We start from the raw sequence: 16,368 nt of genomic DNA on the forward strand, positions 1-16,368 counted from the left end.
TAGTACTGTGTCCCTCAACCTCGGCTCTGCAAGACCTCTGTGATGGAGCTGGCATCCCTCTGTCCAGTCTTCCCACCAGAGGAGAAGGACTGAGTAAGAGCCAGCCCCACTCCCTGGGTCTGTGTCTGCAAATTTCCCCAAGGCCTAGAAGGAGTGGCAAAGTCCTCTTTTAAGATACTTCTTCATGGCTGCAGACAGGAGAGCATTTCTCAAAAGCTTATTCTTGATCACCGAGACTCGTTGCATTGCCTGTTGCCTTGAGATTTCAATCCTTCCTCTTTTTTGCTTATTCACCAATGGGAAGCGGCTGAAGGAGGAAGTGCCAGAGTGGGGCGAGCAGAAGGGTGGAAGATGCCAGGGCTGAGTCGGAGTTGACTCAGTCCACCAAGGGGGGCTTGTGCGAAGAGAGAATGTACCTGCTGCTGTCCTTCCTCTTCCTCTTCCGGCTCGCAGGTGAGTGGGGCCTGGGTCTGTACTGGAGAAGAGCTTCTGGGGCGGGATGAAGCGGCTGGTGGAGGGAGGAGGGGGCCTAGCCGTGGGTCCTGCTGGGAAGCGGGCTGTGTTTCTAAGCAGTGTCTCGAAGTAGTGAGTCTGTGTGTGTCGGCCACCCCATTCCTCACCCAGCACAGGGTGTAATTCCTGACCACCCAGGGGCCGATTGTTCCGAAGGGACTCGGACTAAGGGCCCCCCCCGGTGTAGGAGAAGCAGAGGAACCCTGGTTGCTCGGGAGAGCTGTTGCCTTCGAGAATGTCCTAGAGGAAGGGAAGGAGTGAGTATGGAGGTGGCTTTGGAGGAAGCAAAGCTGGGGGTTTGCCAGACAGGGAGGAAGACGTGGTTCTAGGCACTTGGGGTAGAAGGCAGTAGTAGAGGTTGCTGAGGGGCTAAGATGGGGATGGTGGTGGAAGGAAACTGTGAGCGGATGGATACCATTTGGATTAAAAATTAAGGGATTTTCTTGACCTTGAAATGCTGGAGGGCCACAGGGCTCAGTTTTGGGCTTTTCTTTCTAGAGCTCTAAAGCCATTCCCTCATTGATTTCCTCTCCTCTCTTGGCTTAAATACTACCTCTATACAGATGATGCCTGATGTTGTATCATCAGCCTGGACATACCCGGGACCCCAGAATCTTTTAGTCAAGTGCCCACTCAACTCTCCACTAAGATGTTGGCATTTTGGATGTGACCTCAGCATATCTTCTCCCCTCAAATTCCTTTCTCTCCCATCTTTGTGTTTAGCAACTCCATCTTTTCTAGGTACTCAAGCAAAAACTGGGGGCATTCATCTCTCATATCCTACAATGATCCCTGGGAAATGCAAGCCAGATGCTGTCCTTCCTCTGGTTAAAACCCTCTAATGAGGGCGCCTGGGTGGCTCAGTGGGTTAAGCCTCTGCCTTCGGCTCAGGTCATGATCTCAGGGTCCTGGGATCGAGTCCCACATCGGGCTCTCTGCTCAGCAGGGAGCCTGCTTCCTCCTCTCTCTCTCTGCTTGCCTCTCTGCCTACTTGTGATCTCTCTCTGTCAAATAAATAAATAAATAATAATAATAAAAAAATCTTAAAAAAAACCCTCTAATGACTTCCTATCTTACTCAGGGTAGAAACACAGAGTCCTTACAGAAGCTAAAAGGTTTACCACCTGGTTCTCTCACCTTATCACCTCCCCGATCACCTCTTCTACTCTGCTCTCTCAGCTCAACCCACCGCAGCCAGAATGGCCTCTTAGATGGTCTTTGAACATGTTAGGTACAGTTCTGCCTTAGGGCCTTTGCACTTGCCGTTCTCTGCCCAAAACGCTCTTCTTCATATAACCACATGTTCCAGTCCCTCATACCCTGCATGTCTTTGATTTTTACTCAGGCCTTCATTGATAAGAAACTTCATTAAAATGGCAGTTCCCTTGCATTATTTTTCTCTACTGTCTGACTCCTCCCTTCTCCCACCTTGAGAGAACATAAGCCTTAGGAAGGCAGGAATTTTTGTTCCTACAAACATACCAGGTATAGATTACAAATAGCGAGTATTAGTTGAGTGAGTGAATGTATCTCATGGAGAGGGAAAAGAATATGACTGCCATATTCCCCAACTTTTCTTTTCCATAGAACTGAACACTAGGGATGGAACTAGATGGTATTATGCTTAGTGCAATATGTCAATCAGAGAAAGACAGCTATCATATGATCTCCCTGATATGAGGAAACTGAGATGCAACATGGGGGTGTTTAGGAGGCAGGAAAAGAATAAATGAAACAAGATGGAATCGGGAGGGAGACAAACCATAAGAAACTCTTAATGTCACAAAACAAGTGGAGGGTTGTTGGGGGAGGTGGGCGTGGAGAGGGTGGTGGGGATATGGACATTGCAGAGGGTATGTGCTATCGTGAATACTGTGAAGTGTGTAAGCCTGATGATTCACAGACCTGTACCCCTGGGGCTAATAATACATTATATGTTAATTAAAAAAAAAGAACTGAACACCAGGAACTCTTGCCATTAATTACAGAGGACATGTATTGTCTGTGAGCATGTAAAATGGGGCAGCTGCTTTGGAAAACAGTTTGACATTCCTCAAAATGTTAAACACATGTTTACCACATGGTCCGGCCACTTGACTCCCAGGTGTATACCCAAGAGAACTGAAAACATATGCTCATGTAGAAACTTGTATGCAGGGGTGCCTAGGTGTTTCAGTCAGTTAAGCCACTGCCTTCGGCTCAGGTCATGATCCCAGGGTCCTGGAATCGAGGACCGCATCAGGCTCCTTGCTCACCAGGGAGCCTGCTTTTCTCTCCGCCTCTGCCTGCCTGTGCACACACACTCTCTCTCTCTGACAATTAAATAAATAAATAAAATCTTAAAAAAACCACAACCAACTTGTATGCAGACGTTCATGGCAACATTATTCATAATCGTTAAAAACTGGAAACAACCTAAATGTACATCAGCTGACGGATGAGCAAATAAAATGTACCATACCGGGCGCGTGGGTGCCTCAGTGGGTTAAGCCTCTGCCTCCGGCTCAGGTCATGGTCTCAGGGTCCTGGGATCAAGCCCCGCATCGGACTCTCTGCTCAGCAGGGAGCCTGCTTTCCCCCCTCTCTGCCTGCCTCTCTGCCTACTTGTGATCTCTCTCTGTCAAATAAATAAATAAAATATTTTTCAAAAATACAGCATACCCATTCAGGGAACATTATTCAGCCATACAAACAAATGAACGCTGACACATGCTGCAACACAGACCAACCTGGGAAATATTATGCTGAGCGGAAGGATCCAGACACAAGAGCCCCTCTATTGTACCATTCCATATCTACGAAATATCCGTAATACCTAAATTCATAGAAATGGAAAGTACATTTAGTGGTTGCCAGGAGCTGGGTGGAAGGAATAAGGGAGAGTGAATGCTAATGAGTAAGGGGTTTCTTTTTGGGGTGATAGAAAGGAATTCGGTGTAGTGATGGTTGTGAATTTTGTGAATGTCCAGGAACCGCAGAGCTGTACACTATAAAAGGGCGAATTGTACGGTAAGGGAATCGTATGTCAGCATGAACGTCATCAAGGAGCAGAGGGGAGAATCGGCAGCAGTCGACTTCTCCTGGTAGAAAAGTCTCTGCGTAGCATTTGGCATTGTAGGGTTCTGAGGCTCTGGAAGCAGGTGTTCATGGCAAGTGGACGGTCCTTTCTGTGGTCGAATTTGATCATTCATTCCATCGGTTAGAGAAATGATAACGATACCTCCAAGAAGTGGTAGGTGCTGTGAGGAGAGCTGAGCTCGGGGACCTGACATTGTGAGCCTCGGGGGACACAGGCAGGGGGGTGGTGCTGTTGATGGAGGGGGGCTACTGCAAGGAGCCTCTGGGAGCAGATGCCTGAGCAGAGGCCCGGGGGATGAGAAGGAGCAGGCACTTAGGATCGCAGGCGGACTTTCGGACACGCACATCAGCGAGCACAAAGGCTGTGATAGGGGCCCGAGCCTGCTGACCTGGCCCGGAGCGGGCCTGAGAGATGGGCGGGCCGTGTGGCTTCCTCACATGCTTCAGAGCAGCCCCGAGGGGCAGATTGGGAGGATATCACTGTGTCTGGGGGAAAAGTCTTAGGGGAGGAAAGTGACGTGTCCAGGACCGCAAGGCTTGTAAAGGCAAAGCTGAGGATGGGTCGTGGGGATAGAGAAGCCGATTCTGGGCAAGCCATTAGGGGGCAACTCAGCAGGGCAGCGAATGCACGTAAAGGACTGCTTCTTTTTTCCCCTGACATCTGGAAACAGGGGAAGTTGGTGAGCAGATGTGAGAATAATGCTGGTGTGTGTGTGCATGTGCACGTGTATGGGTGTGACCGAGGCAGAGTGGAAATGTCAGTTGGAAGCCAGCAGGCACAGCTGTGTGCTCAGCAGGAACCTGGTCTGTGCTGTGAACCTGTGCCCCCTCACCAGCCTCTCCCAGGGAACTTCCCATAACAAGACGCCCATTTACCCCGCACCGCTTCTCACTCTAAAGAGTTCCTTGTTTCCAAGCTATACAAGAAACAAATACCAGCCAGAGCTCCCACTGGCTTTACAGCCTTCATTTTTTGTGAGAAAGGAAGAGATTTGTGGCTGGTATTTTCAGAGAAATATTAGTTGCTTTGTCCACATTTGGTTTCACCCTAAGTGGTGGCAGCAGACGTGGACAAGACCCACGTGTGCCGGCCCGGAGGGGTCACTGGCTGACGTCCTGTGCCATGCTGGAGTTGGGGTCCATCCTGTGCCTCCCTGACGGTGAGCCCGTAAACATTCATCTTCTTCCTCAACTAGGGTTACTCCCGATCGACTAGTCTGGAAATAACCATGCCTGCTGGGGGTGCTGCTCCCTGGGGCTCAGGGCTGCCAATTTGTTTATCTGAGAGAGAGAGTGAGAGAGAGAGAGGGCACAGGAACAGGGAGAGCAGCAGACAGAGGGAGAAGCTGACTCCCTGCTGGGCAGGGAGCCGGACGTGGGGGCTTGATCCCAGGACTCTAAGATCATGACTTGAGCCGAAGGCAGACGCGTCAGTGACGGAGCCCCCCAGATGCCCCATCAGGGCTGCCTCCGGTGTCAGGACGGTTCAGACAGCAGGGTAGTGCTCTGCCGACGTTGGTGGGGAGTGGGCCCCCGGACAGACCTTTCCAGGAAGCTAGTGGAGCAGATGGTTCAAGAGTCAGGCCCAACGTCTGCGCTCAGGTGAGATGGGCTAATGTCACCTTAGGAGTTTCCTAAGGCTGCCAGGACAAATGACTACACACCTAGTGGCTTAAAAGAACACAAATTTATAATGTTACAGTCTGGAAGTCAGAGTCTTAAAGGATCACCAGGGCTGCATTCCTTCCAGTAGCTTTGAGGGAGAATCAGATTCCTTGACTTTTCCACGGCCCAGAGGTTGCTGCGTCCTTGGCGTGTGGCCCCACCTGACCTTCAATGCCCCTTCTTTTCTGACTCGAACCCTCCTGCCTCCCTCTGATAAGGTCCTTGGCCCCGCCCCATGCTCCTGGATTATCTCTCCATCTCAAAACCCTTAATTTAGTCACATCTGCAAAGTCCCATTTGATCGTGTGAGCTGCTTTACAGTATTTTTAAACTTTATTTTTTATTTATTTTCAGCATAACAGTATTCATTATTTTTGCACCACACCCAGTGCTCCATGCAATTCATGCCTTCTCTAATACCCACCACCTGGTACCCCGACCTCCCACCCCCAGCCCCTTCAAAACCCTCAGATTGTTTTTCAGAGTCCATAGTCTCTCATGGTTCACCTCCCCTTCCAATTTCCGCAAGATGGTGGGGAAGTAGGAGGATGCTTTACAGTATTTTATAGGTTCTGGGGATTAGGATGTAGACATCCTTAGGAAGCCATTATTCTGCTTACCATGCCAGGAAACAGCCCTGTCCAGGCATTATTTCCCCCCCAACCCCTCCGCTCCATCATTTTGAAAGTAGTAAATGCTCATTGTTGATATTTAGGAAAGTACAGAAAAAATGAAGAGTTAGGAAAAATAAAAAATCCTATGTCCCTCATCTTAATGCCCAAGGCAACCTGATGTTCATTTAATATTTACTGGTTTCCTTTTAATCTATTTCTTCTACGCAAAGTTTTAAAAAAGATTTTGTTTATTTGTTTGACAGAGAGAGAGAGAGACTGCAAGAGAGGGAACACAAGCAGGGGGAGTGGGAGAGGGAGAAGCAGGCTTCTCGCCGAGCAGGGATCCCGAGGTGGGGCTTGATCCCAGAACCCTGGGATCATGACCCGAGCCGAAAGCAGACGCTTAATGACTGAGCCACTCAGGCGCCCCATCTTCTATGCATATTTTAAAAGTTAGTTGACACTGTGCTGTATATGATGTTTAAAAAAAATATTTTCACCTCATAGGATTTTCCACATAATTAACAATATTTCTAAGCATAATTAACAGTGTCTGCATTATATTTTGTTGTTTACTTATTATCCTAATTGATGGATGTTAACCTTGTTTAGTTTTGCTCCTTAAATAATTACGTAATGAGGGGTGCCTGGTGGCTCAGTGGGTTAAAGCCTCTGCCTTTGGCTCAGGTCATGATCTCAGGGTTCTGGGATCAAACCCCACATCCGGCTCTCTGCTCAGCAGGAAACCTGCTTCCCCCTCTCTCTCTGCCTGCCTCTCTGCCTCCTTGTGATCTCTCTCTAATAAATAAATAAAATCTTAAAAAACAAAAACAAAAGACAAACCGTTTAAATAATTATGTAATGAATCTTGGTGCATATGTTCTTATTAGCTTCTCTGATTACTTCCTGAGGACCAAATCCTAGACATATAATCACTGGAGCAAAGGGCATGATTATTTTGATACATAATTGCCACATTGCCTTCCGTAATGGTTGAATGGTTACATCCCTAACAGCAGCTTCTCCTCTTGTCCATGTCACGTCACCCATGTCAGCAATATAGTAGTCACAAAAACTTAAGTTTGCTTCATATGTGAAAATGACATCACTTTAAAATGTTTTCATTTGCTAGATTGTTTAAATGGAACACTTCCAATTTCATCATCCACCTGAATTTTCTCTTTGTGCCTTTTCTTTTCTTGCCCCTTACCAACTTTCTAAATGGAGTCTTTCTTCTTTTTTACTTTTATTTTATTTTTTCAGTGTTCCAAGATTCATTGTTTATGCACCACACCCAGTGCTTCATGCAATACATGCCCTCCTTAACCTAAATGGAGTCTTTTTTTTTTTTTTAAAAGATTTTTATTTATTTATTTGACAGAGAGAGAAAGATCACAAGTAGATAGAAGAGCAGGCAGAGAGAGGGGGGTAAGCAGGCTCCCCGCTGAACAGAGAGCCTGATGCGGGGATCGATCCCAGAACCCTGAGATCATGACCTGAGCTGAAGGCAGAGACTTAACCCACTGAGCCACCCAGGCACCCTGAAAGTGCTCCCTTTCATTCAGAGATGTTATCAAGGCTCACTTCTATGTCCTTCTAGTTTAAGAAGTGATTTGCTATTTTATGTTGGCCTTCTTAATTTCCTTGCATTGACCTAAGTGGAGCATGGCGAGAGGAGACAGGATCCAGCCATGCTTGTGGGAAACCCTTCCCCTCCCCATTTACCATTTTAAGTGTCCTATGGTATGTTATACTCCAGAGAACTGAAACACATCTCCATGCAAATACCAGTAGTACATACATGTTCAGAGAGGCATTAATCGACATAGCCAAAAAGGGAAATTAATCCAAATAGCTTCCACTGACAAATGCGTAAACAAAATGTCCCTGTCCTTACCCTGGAACAAAGTGCCCACACACGCTACAATAGGGATGAACTTAAAAGACATTCTGCTAAGTGAATGAAGCCAGATACAAAAGGCCACACATTGTATGACTATGTGGTCATGAAATGTATATTTCAGAATAAAGAAATCTACAGATAGGACATGGGTTATGTGGGGGGTGAATCAGGCACAGGGTTTCTTTTGAGGTAACAAAAACATTCTGGAATTAGAGGTGATGGCTGTACAATTCTCTGAATATCCCAAGAACCCCAGATAGATGCTTTAAAAATTAAGAGTAAAATTCATGATACATGATTTATATCTCGATTTTTTAAATGGACGGAAGTAAATTCTTAGCCTTAAACACACCTTAGTTCATTTTAGAAATGAAGGAAATTATCACTGCCTTTAACTTAGCAAACTGGAAGAAGGCAAGTAGTAATCTCGCAGAAAGAAGAGGAATAAAATCACACATACGACAAATTAAGAACTTAGGAAATAAAAACAATAAAAACTAATCTCAAAAGTGGTTTAATGCAGGAAAAAACAAGAAGGAGGTTAGGAGAAACAGAAGGGGCATATCCTGCAGTAAGTGTGATCCACACAGTTCACAGACCTTATGTGGTCCGAACGTGTAATAATAACAGATACGGACATTTTAATTATAAAAGGATACTTTCTAAATGGAGGACTTTATGCTAATACATACTCCATGAAAGAGGTTAACTTTCTGGGAAAAACAAACCAAAACAAAAAGAACAGATTCAAGAACCATCCAAGTCCTTGAATAGTCAATATTCAGGGGAAAACAATTTCCGGTCATCAAAGTGTATGTCCCAATCATGAATTTTCCAGAGAGTTTTGTAGATAATTTTTAGGATTCTAAAGACGCAGAAATTCCTTCGCTCTGTTTCTGTGCTGGTCACCAGGGTTTTCAAGTTGAGAGGTTCCACACAAAATCCAGATTCCTGGCGACTCTAGAAAAACGAAAAGGTCTGAAACCACAGAGCCCACATCTCGCACGAGGACAATGGGCCGAAGTGGACTGGGGCCATGCCTTCGCTTGGGTCATTTGCTTCCAGATGACATTGACCACAGGGAGGGGGAGGGGAGGATTATCAGAAGATGTCATTGCTCTGTGGGGACATTCTTATTTCTCTGAAATGTAGAGTTGTGCTTTCCATGGTGGAAATCAGTTGTGCTTTCCATGATGGCTTTGACCCAGTGGAGATTTGAAGGACAAAGTGGAAGGACTTGTGCAAGGTGTATTCCCTCCTTGACTGTCACTCAACTCATCAGGCGTTTGGGTTTACTGGGGCTACTTGTGATCCGGAGTCTGTGCCGCTGCCCTCCGTGGGTGGGGTGGGATATGACGGGCACGTGGGTTTGTATTTTCCAGGCTCAGCTGACATCATAGGTCCAGCAGCAGTCAGAGGCCCCGTTGGGGGCCAACTGGCCGTGCACTGTCGCTATGGCCCCGGGTGGGAGACCTACCGTAAGTGGTGGTGTCGAGGAGCCGTGTGGAGTGACTGCCATATCCTCGTTCTTACCGACGGATCAGAGCGGGAAGCGAAGCGTGACCGAGTATCCATCAAGGACGATTGGAAATCGCAGATGTTCACGGTGACCATGGAGAAGCTCAGGTGGAACGATACAGACGCTTACTGGTGTGGGATTGAAAGGACTGGAGTTGACGCTGGGGTCATTGTTCAAGTGGCCATTGACCCAGGTAAGAGTTGGTATATGAGTGTGGATGGCTCTCTTCAGGGTCTTCTTTGTCCTGGACCCTGAGGTTCCTTTCTCATAACTTAGTGTCGCTCAGAGTGAACTGTCACACAGGGGAGTTGAGTCCTGAGTACTCCCAGAAGCCCGACGGACCCCATGGCTTGGGAGACACAGGGCCTTTCTTAGATGCCCTCATGGCTCCCAGCACCACCTGTAGGATGGGATTCAGCCTTTCTGGGCAGGTGTTTTGCTGTACAGCGCCACGCCTGCATCCATTGTCCATAGAGGTCAAGGTGATGGTCCCATTTTCAGTCTGTGGACCAAAGGGATCTTCTTTTATGTGACCCAGAGACCACAGTTCTTGTCAGTGTTTTCCTGGACCTCTGGTGCCTGCGTGTCCCTGCTTGTTCTGGAGTTTGGGGCTGGGACCTGAGAGTAACTATTCCCACCTCCTCCTGTTCCATACCCAGGCTGAGAGGGAAGAGGCCCAGCACAGTCAGGATACTGTGGTTGATTCCTGAGGTCCGAAAAGGCATCCCCATTCAAAGGGCTGCATTTCTGGTGCCTGAAATCTCATTATAAGCCATATACACATCTGGGTTTAATGATGTTCTCTTCCTCAGTACTTCTAGAACGCAGACACTCCTGGGAAGTACAGCTCAGAGGTCCCACTGCCTTGGTTTGAATGAGTTGGTCTGTTGGGCTCTGCTTCTCTGACCTCTGGACAGGCAGCACCAGATCACAGGGACCTGTGGCAAGGGGACAGCGCAGAGTCCACAGAGCCCCACCCTTCTTGAACTTGTGAGGCGTGTGACCGTCGCAAAGCACAGCACATTCACTGTCTTATTGAATCTGGAAAATGTTCCTGAGAAGTGACTCTTCTCCCCATAGAAGCTTAATAACTTGCCCAAACAAAGGCAAAGGACATTTTGAGTTTGTTTAGGGGTGGTCCTGACCTTAGGAGTCACAGATCTTGGGAGTGTTAGCCACCGGACCAGCACCCCCTTCTGCTTCTGTCCTTTCTGGATAAATGACACTGGGGGAGACCTTGGCAGAGGCCTTGTCATGGGCAGTGGGAGGGTTTTAAGTCCAGCTCAGCTCCAGCTGCCTTTGCCCCCAGGTAACATTAGGCCCCCTCTAACCCTTCCAGGGCTTGCTCAACATCGTCCCTGGACCTGTACTCAGCCCTTCCTGCCTCTGAGGCTGAGTCTCCTAGTGGCCAGGGAGATATGAACAGTCCAGGCTATAGGCTCTTCCCATGGCCCAGCTAGAGGGCCCCCGCGCTCCCCCACCCCCAGGCAGGTTCAAAGCCATGTGCAGGGCTGTGGACAGGTTAGCAGGCTGAACAGTGTATAATTTGGTCTGTATGCCTAGCACCAACTACAGTACCAACCTCCATCACCCCCTCAACCACCATGTCCACTGGGACAGCAGAGACTGCGGCCAGCTACCAGTCCAGTGACAGGTAAGCCAGTTCCGGTGCATTGTTTCCGGTGGTCTACTTGGCCCAAATTCTTCCAGTTGCGGGGGTGGGGGTGGGAGGGAGGAACACTTCGTAGTCCCAGGTGCCAGCCAGTCAGAGCTTGTCCCTAGCCCCTTCGCCTCCTTTGAGAAGGTGAGGATGACGGCAAGCCTTCCTATTTGCTATCAGGCCCCACATTGTCCTTGGAGCCCCCCAGATCCTTCCTCCTGGAGCCCAGTATGGTTTGTAGATGTGTTGGTGTATTCATTCTTCTTCTTTTTTTTTAAGATTTTATTTATTTATTTGACAGGCAGAGATCTCAAGTAGACAGAGAGGAGGAAGCAGGCTCCCTGCCGAGCAGAGAGCCCGATGCGGGGCTCGATCCCAGGTCCCTGAGATCATGACCCGAGCCGAAGGCAGAGGCTTTAACCCACTGAGCCACCCAGGCGCCCCGGTGTATTCATTCTTCTATCTCATTTTTACTGAGTTAACTTCTCCATGGCCAGCCCCTTGTTAAGCTCTGGAGGCATAGACAGGGAGCTTCTCCCCAGGAGCTCAGAGTGCAGGGTGGGAATGGGGGGGGCACCAGCATCGTGGGGCCACAGGGATGGCTCTTGGTTCACATATCAGGAGAACAGGAAGGGCTTGGGGACATCCTGTTTCCCCTAATTACCATTACGACAAGAGCAGCAGTCCTGGTTTGCCCCATCTCGAGAACACCTGCCAGCTCATCTGCCACCTCACAGAGGGCTTTTCTGTCCAGTGTCTCTTGGACCTGCTTCATGAGGACAGGTCGGCAGATACAACTGCCCATTTTATAGAGGAGGAAACTGAGTCTCTCTCATGCTTCTTAGCACTCTGCCCAGCCAGTGCAGCTGAAGTGGCTTTTTGGAAGCTGAGAGACCTCTTCTGTCTCCTCCTTGGCCCTCTTGACTTTGTCTAGAACTGCTGTGATCTCTTTTTGCTGGACCTTCTTGTAGAATCTGGATGGGAGGTCCCCAGTTATTCTATGCCCACCCAGGACCCCTGCTCTTCCATTCTCCCATTTGCCCTCTGTTTCAAAAGTTCCTTTTTACTAACCTGCTTTCAATAAGCAATAGTTAAGGAGCTTCCTCTTTTTATTAATCAAAGCTGTATTTTCAGGTCTTTGATCAGCATGAGATGGTTTCATTCATTCATTCAACAAATAATTATCGAGCTCTCGCTCATGCCCTCACTGTCTTGGGGAGTACGAGAGGATACTAGGACGAACAGAATGATCAAGGTGTCTGTCTGCCCTCCAGATACTTACAGTGGAGAGATAATTCAGGTGCCAGATAGAGTTACTTAATTCATTGATTGATGAGTTTATTCTACAAATACTGTGACTAGTGATGAGTAAGAGATAGCCTTTGCATTAGACTCAGACTCAGGCTGCCTTAACAAAGCATCCCATCCCAGGCTACTTCAAGGACAGGTGTTTATTTACACACAGTCTGGAGACCAGAAGCTGAGATCAAGGTGTCAGCACGGTTGGCTCTTTCTTGGGGCTTAAAGGGAGAAAGTGGTCACTGCTGGCCATCCTTGGGGCTCCTTGCCTTGTGGCACCGTGACCCCAATTTCTGCCTCTGTTGTCACACGGCCTTCCTCCTTCGTGTATCTGTGTGTGGCTACCTTCCCTCTTGTGAGGACACCATCCATTGGATTAGGACCCCTCCCTATGCAGTAGGACCTCGTCTTAACTTGATTCCATCTGCAAAGATCTGATTTCCAAATAGGTCACCTTCACAGGTTCTGAATGAACCTGAATTGTGGGGGGTGGGGGACACTCCTTACTCCAGTACAGCAGGGGCAAGTGTAGAAGCAGAGAGACCTTTCCACACCCTGTTGCCATGCAATTTCAGTTAGGTGTCTAGACCCAAAGAAACCTTGTGGAACCCTCCTCTCCTGCCCATTTTATAGAGGAGGAAACTGTTTTTTTTTTTTAACCATCTCTGAGGGCACCCAGGAATGGGGTTCCCAAGCTAGAAACCCCAGGTCTGTAGCCCTCCTTGCTACCAGGTGGCTGGGGTGCGGCCCAGAAACAGGAGGTGGGGTGGGGCGCATGGTGTTATTTTATCGTTTCCAGCTCTAACTCCATGAAGCTCAGCATCCTGATTCCCCTCACTGTGGTTGTGTTGCTGCTTCTCCTGGTGGCGGCCTCATTCTTGGCTTTGAGGAAGATGAGGCAACAGAACGAAGGTGATCAGATACGGTTGACGCGGCATAGGGGCTGGAGTGTGGGTCTGAGTGTGGGGCGGATGGCTGGCTCTGCTTCCACATCCTCATGGAAAATGTAACCCCCTCCTCAGAACTCACCAGGGTCTCAGCTCTTTTGGGGTGCTCTCCAGCACCCCTCCCCCACCACAGCCTGGGGACTCTTGTAGTCAAGGAGGGGGGGAGGGCTCATTCTTGCTCATCACGCCTCCTCCCCAGTGTATGTCTGAGACCTAAGTTTTAAGTACTTTCTGTGCTTCTCAATATCTAGGCCTTTGAAACAAAAAAACCAGAGCTAGCACTTATTTCTGTTGGCTCTAAAATTGGAGGGGGTGGTGGGCAGAGAGAACCAGGAACCACAGGCACTTGAAAGCTGGTCCATAAGATGCTGACCCAGCTTGTGCACCCTACTCAGGGGACAGCCTGGAGGGGACACTTGTGTTCTAGGACTGGCCAGGAACCAGTGATGCAAGGAGGGATGGGCTCAGCCACCCAGCAGCCTGCAACCCACCGGAGGACTAACTGGAATTCAGTAGGACAAAGGCGATGAGACAGATATAAATCAAACACCATGGAAATGGGGAGGGAGGGATGCAGCTCCTGGGCAGCTGGGGAGGCAGGTGTGACTTTGAGTTGACTCCCCAATGACCAGCTCAGTAGGGAAATGCAGGCATACCAGGGAGGGAAGTCGGTCTGAGTCTGCAGTTGTGCAGAAAGAAACTTAACCCCACGGGGGCCCATTGGTGGCAGGGCCACTGAATCAGCTGATCGCCCTTCTGTGACGGGGGTGGGTGGGTAGGGGGGTGGGTGGGGTAGGGGGAGGGTGGGGGGGTGGGGGGAGTGGGGGGTGGGGGGTGGGCGAGGTCTCCTTGTTTCTCAAGTGGAAGCTCAGAGGGGTGAAGTGAGCAATGTCACCCAGTGTGTCATCTGGGGGTCCGAATTAGAACCAGGTCTCATCTCTCTGAGCCTGGAACCTAATTCACTTTTTTTTCCCCCCAGATTTCTCTTCCCCAGGCCTGGGGGAGTCCTCAGAGTCTAGGGATGGGCTTTCTAATTCTGATTGTTTTTGTCTTTTAGCTGCTGGGGTATCCCCAGAGCAGGTAAGAGAGTCCCCGAGGTCAGACCAGAGACCCCAAACAGCTCCTTTTTCTCCATCTTCATTTTCCTTCTCCCAGAAGCACTGGGCTCCAAATGTATCACACAAACTATGTGCCCAAGTGTCTCACGGCCCAGCTGCAGGACCCGGGAGGATGGGGCACGGGGGGTGGGTGGTAGTGGACCCTGGAAACAGCCAGAAGGGGGCAGGTGTAGGGGTTTCAGAGGAAGCTGGGAGAGGGGGACAAAGGGAAGCACAAGGTCTGTGACCCAGCGGGAAAGAGGACCTGGGCTTTCTCTCCAAGGTGGTCCAGCCCCCGGAAGGGGAGGGGGATATCTGCTATGCAAACCTGGCCCTGCAGTCAACCAGCACCTCCCACGAGTCCTCCCAGAAGAAGGGCTGCACAAAGTCCTCCTCCTCTGCCCCGGATGACCAGCCGGAAGTGGAATATGTCACCATGGTGTGTTCTTGGTGGGGCTGCTGTGGGGTTTGGAGCCAGATCTGCCATTGTCCTCGCTTTGAGGGTGGGCTTTCTCCCGCCCGCCCGCGGGGGCACAGAGGAGGAGGGGCGGGTGCTGGGCCAAGCCACAGCCACTGAAAGACTTGCCTGTGCAACTCCCCCAGGCTTTGGGCTTTTGGGAGGGTCCCCCTTTGGTCTCAGCACTGGGGGCCCTGAGTCCCAGTAGACACGGCCCTTGTAATGGCAGCAGGGACCTGGACTGGCCTGGAATTCCATGTGAAGGATGCTGCCCTCGCGTGGAGGGGAGGGAGGGTCTCCTGCTGCGGCTGGACTCTGGGAGCTGGCGGAGCTAAGGGGGCGGGAGCTGGAGGGTGTGGGTGTAGCCTTCCCTGAAGGCTCTGTGCTCCCACCTCATCCAAGGCCTCCTTCTTTGATGGGTGAAGCCTCTCGCCGGCCTCTCTGACCCCTTGGGCTTCTTCATTACAGGCCCCCCTCCAGAAGGAGGAGATTCCTTATGCAGATCTTTCTTGGGAGCTTTTGAATCAGGACGCAACCTATTGCAACATGAGCTTCCACGTTGCCCACGTTCCCAGCAGGAGCCAAGAGGAATCCATGGCATACAGCAGCATCAGGAGATCTAAGCCTGGGCTCCAGGCGCCCCTCACCCACCCCACATAAGGCCTGTGAGCCTGTTCCTGCTCTGTCTGCTTCCTGCCCCCAGTCGCTTCACGGGGACCAACCGGTGACTGAAGCCTGGTCTCAGGGGGCTTTCGGGAGGGAGCTGGCTTTTCTCCCATACAGCTTGGAAGGGGTTTGGGGATATATACTCTGCAGCTGCCAAGGGAGTAATAATAATAATGATTATAATAATAATTAACCTTTATTTATTGTTTACCATATGTGGTGAGGTGAATAATGGCCCCCAAAGTTATCTGTGTCCCAATCCCCAGAACCTGTGAATATGGCAGAAGGAGTCACGTGGGTGTATGACCTCGAGGATTTTGAGATGGGGGAGTATCCTGGATTCTCCAGCGGGGCCCTAAGTGTAATCGCCAGGGTCCTTGTAAGGAGACAAGGTCACAAGAGGAGATGGCAGCCGATGATAGAGGCAGAGGCTGGAGTGATGTGGCCAGAAAAGACAAGTGATGGAGTGTCCCCTGGAGCCTCGAGAAGGAACCAGCCCTGCCAACACCCTGACTTTAGTGCAGTGAAACAGATTGTCCTGCTGGGCTTCAGGACTGTAGGAGAATAAACTGATGTGGTGTTAATGAAGCCAGTAAACGTGTGGTCATTTGTTACGGCGTCAAGAGGAAACAGACATGTTGTGTGGCAGGCTCCTTCCCTAAATGCTCTATCCGCAGTAACCAGCTGAATCCTCGCAACAACCCTGCGAGGGTGTCTTAATCATTGCCCCCATTTGACGGATGAAGCATCAGGTTTGGAAAGGTTCAGTGACGTACCAAGTTTTATCGCTCGGAAGCAGATGAGTGGAAATTTTGAACTTGGGCATTTGGGCTCTTGAGTCCGGTGTCTGGGCCACTGTCCTGCACGACATGTCTAAGGAAGAGGGGGTCTGTGGGCTACTTGTGCAGGGATCATTAACGGGTATTCACAGGGTGCCAGGCTTACCACCT

General features: G+C 49.7%; 1 protein-coding gene across 2 annotated transcripts; it reads left to right on the plus strand.

The window, feature by feature from the left end:
• Positions 1-318: 318 nt before the first annotated feature.
• CD300LF (CD300 molecule like family member f) lies at positions 319-16,010 on the plus strand. Of its 2 annotated transcripts, none has more exons than XM_044247489.1 (7): positions 319-453; positions 9,156-9,485; positions 10,856-10,946; positions 13,051-13,163; positions 14,256-14,278; positions 14,579-14,734; positions 15,221-16,010. In XM_044247489.1, exons 1-7 carry the CDS (start codon positions 411-413, stop codon positions 15,410-15,412), a joined length of 948 nt encoding a protein of 315 aa, XP_044103424.1. In that variant the 5' UTR covers positions 319-410; the 3' UTR covers positions 15,413-16,010. The 2 variants fall into 2 exon arrangements, with proteins under 2 accessions (XP_044103424.1, XP_044103425.1); XM_044247490.1 differs by having other exon boundaries at positions 9,318-9,485.
• Positions 16,011-16,368: the final 358 nt, after the last annotated feature.

This window comes from Neovison vison, chromosome 5, assembly GCF_020171115.1.
Source record: "Neovison vison isolate M4711 chromosome 5, ASM_NN_V1, whole genome shotgun sequence".
In the NCBI taxonomy this organism is placed as follows: domain Eukaryota; kingdom Metazoa; phylum Chordata; class Mammalia; order Carnivora; family Mustelidae; genus Neogale; species Neogale vison.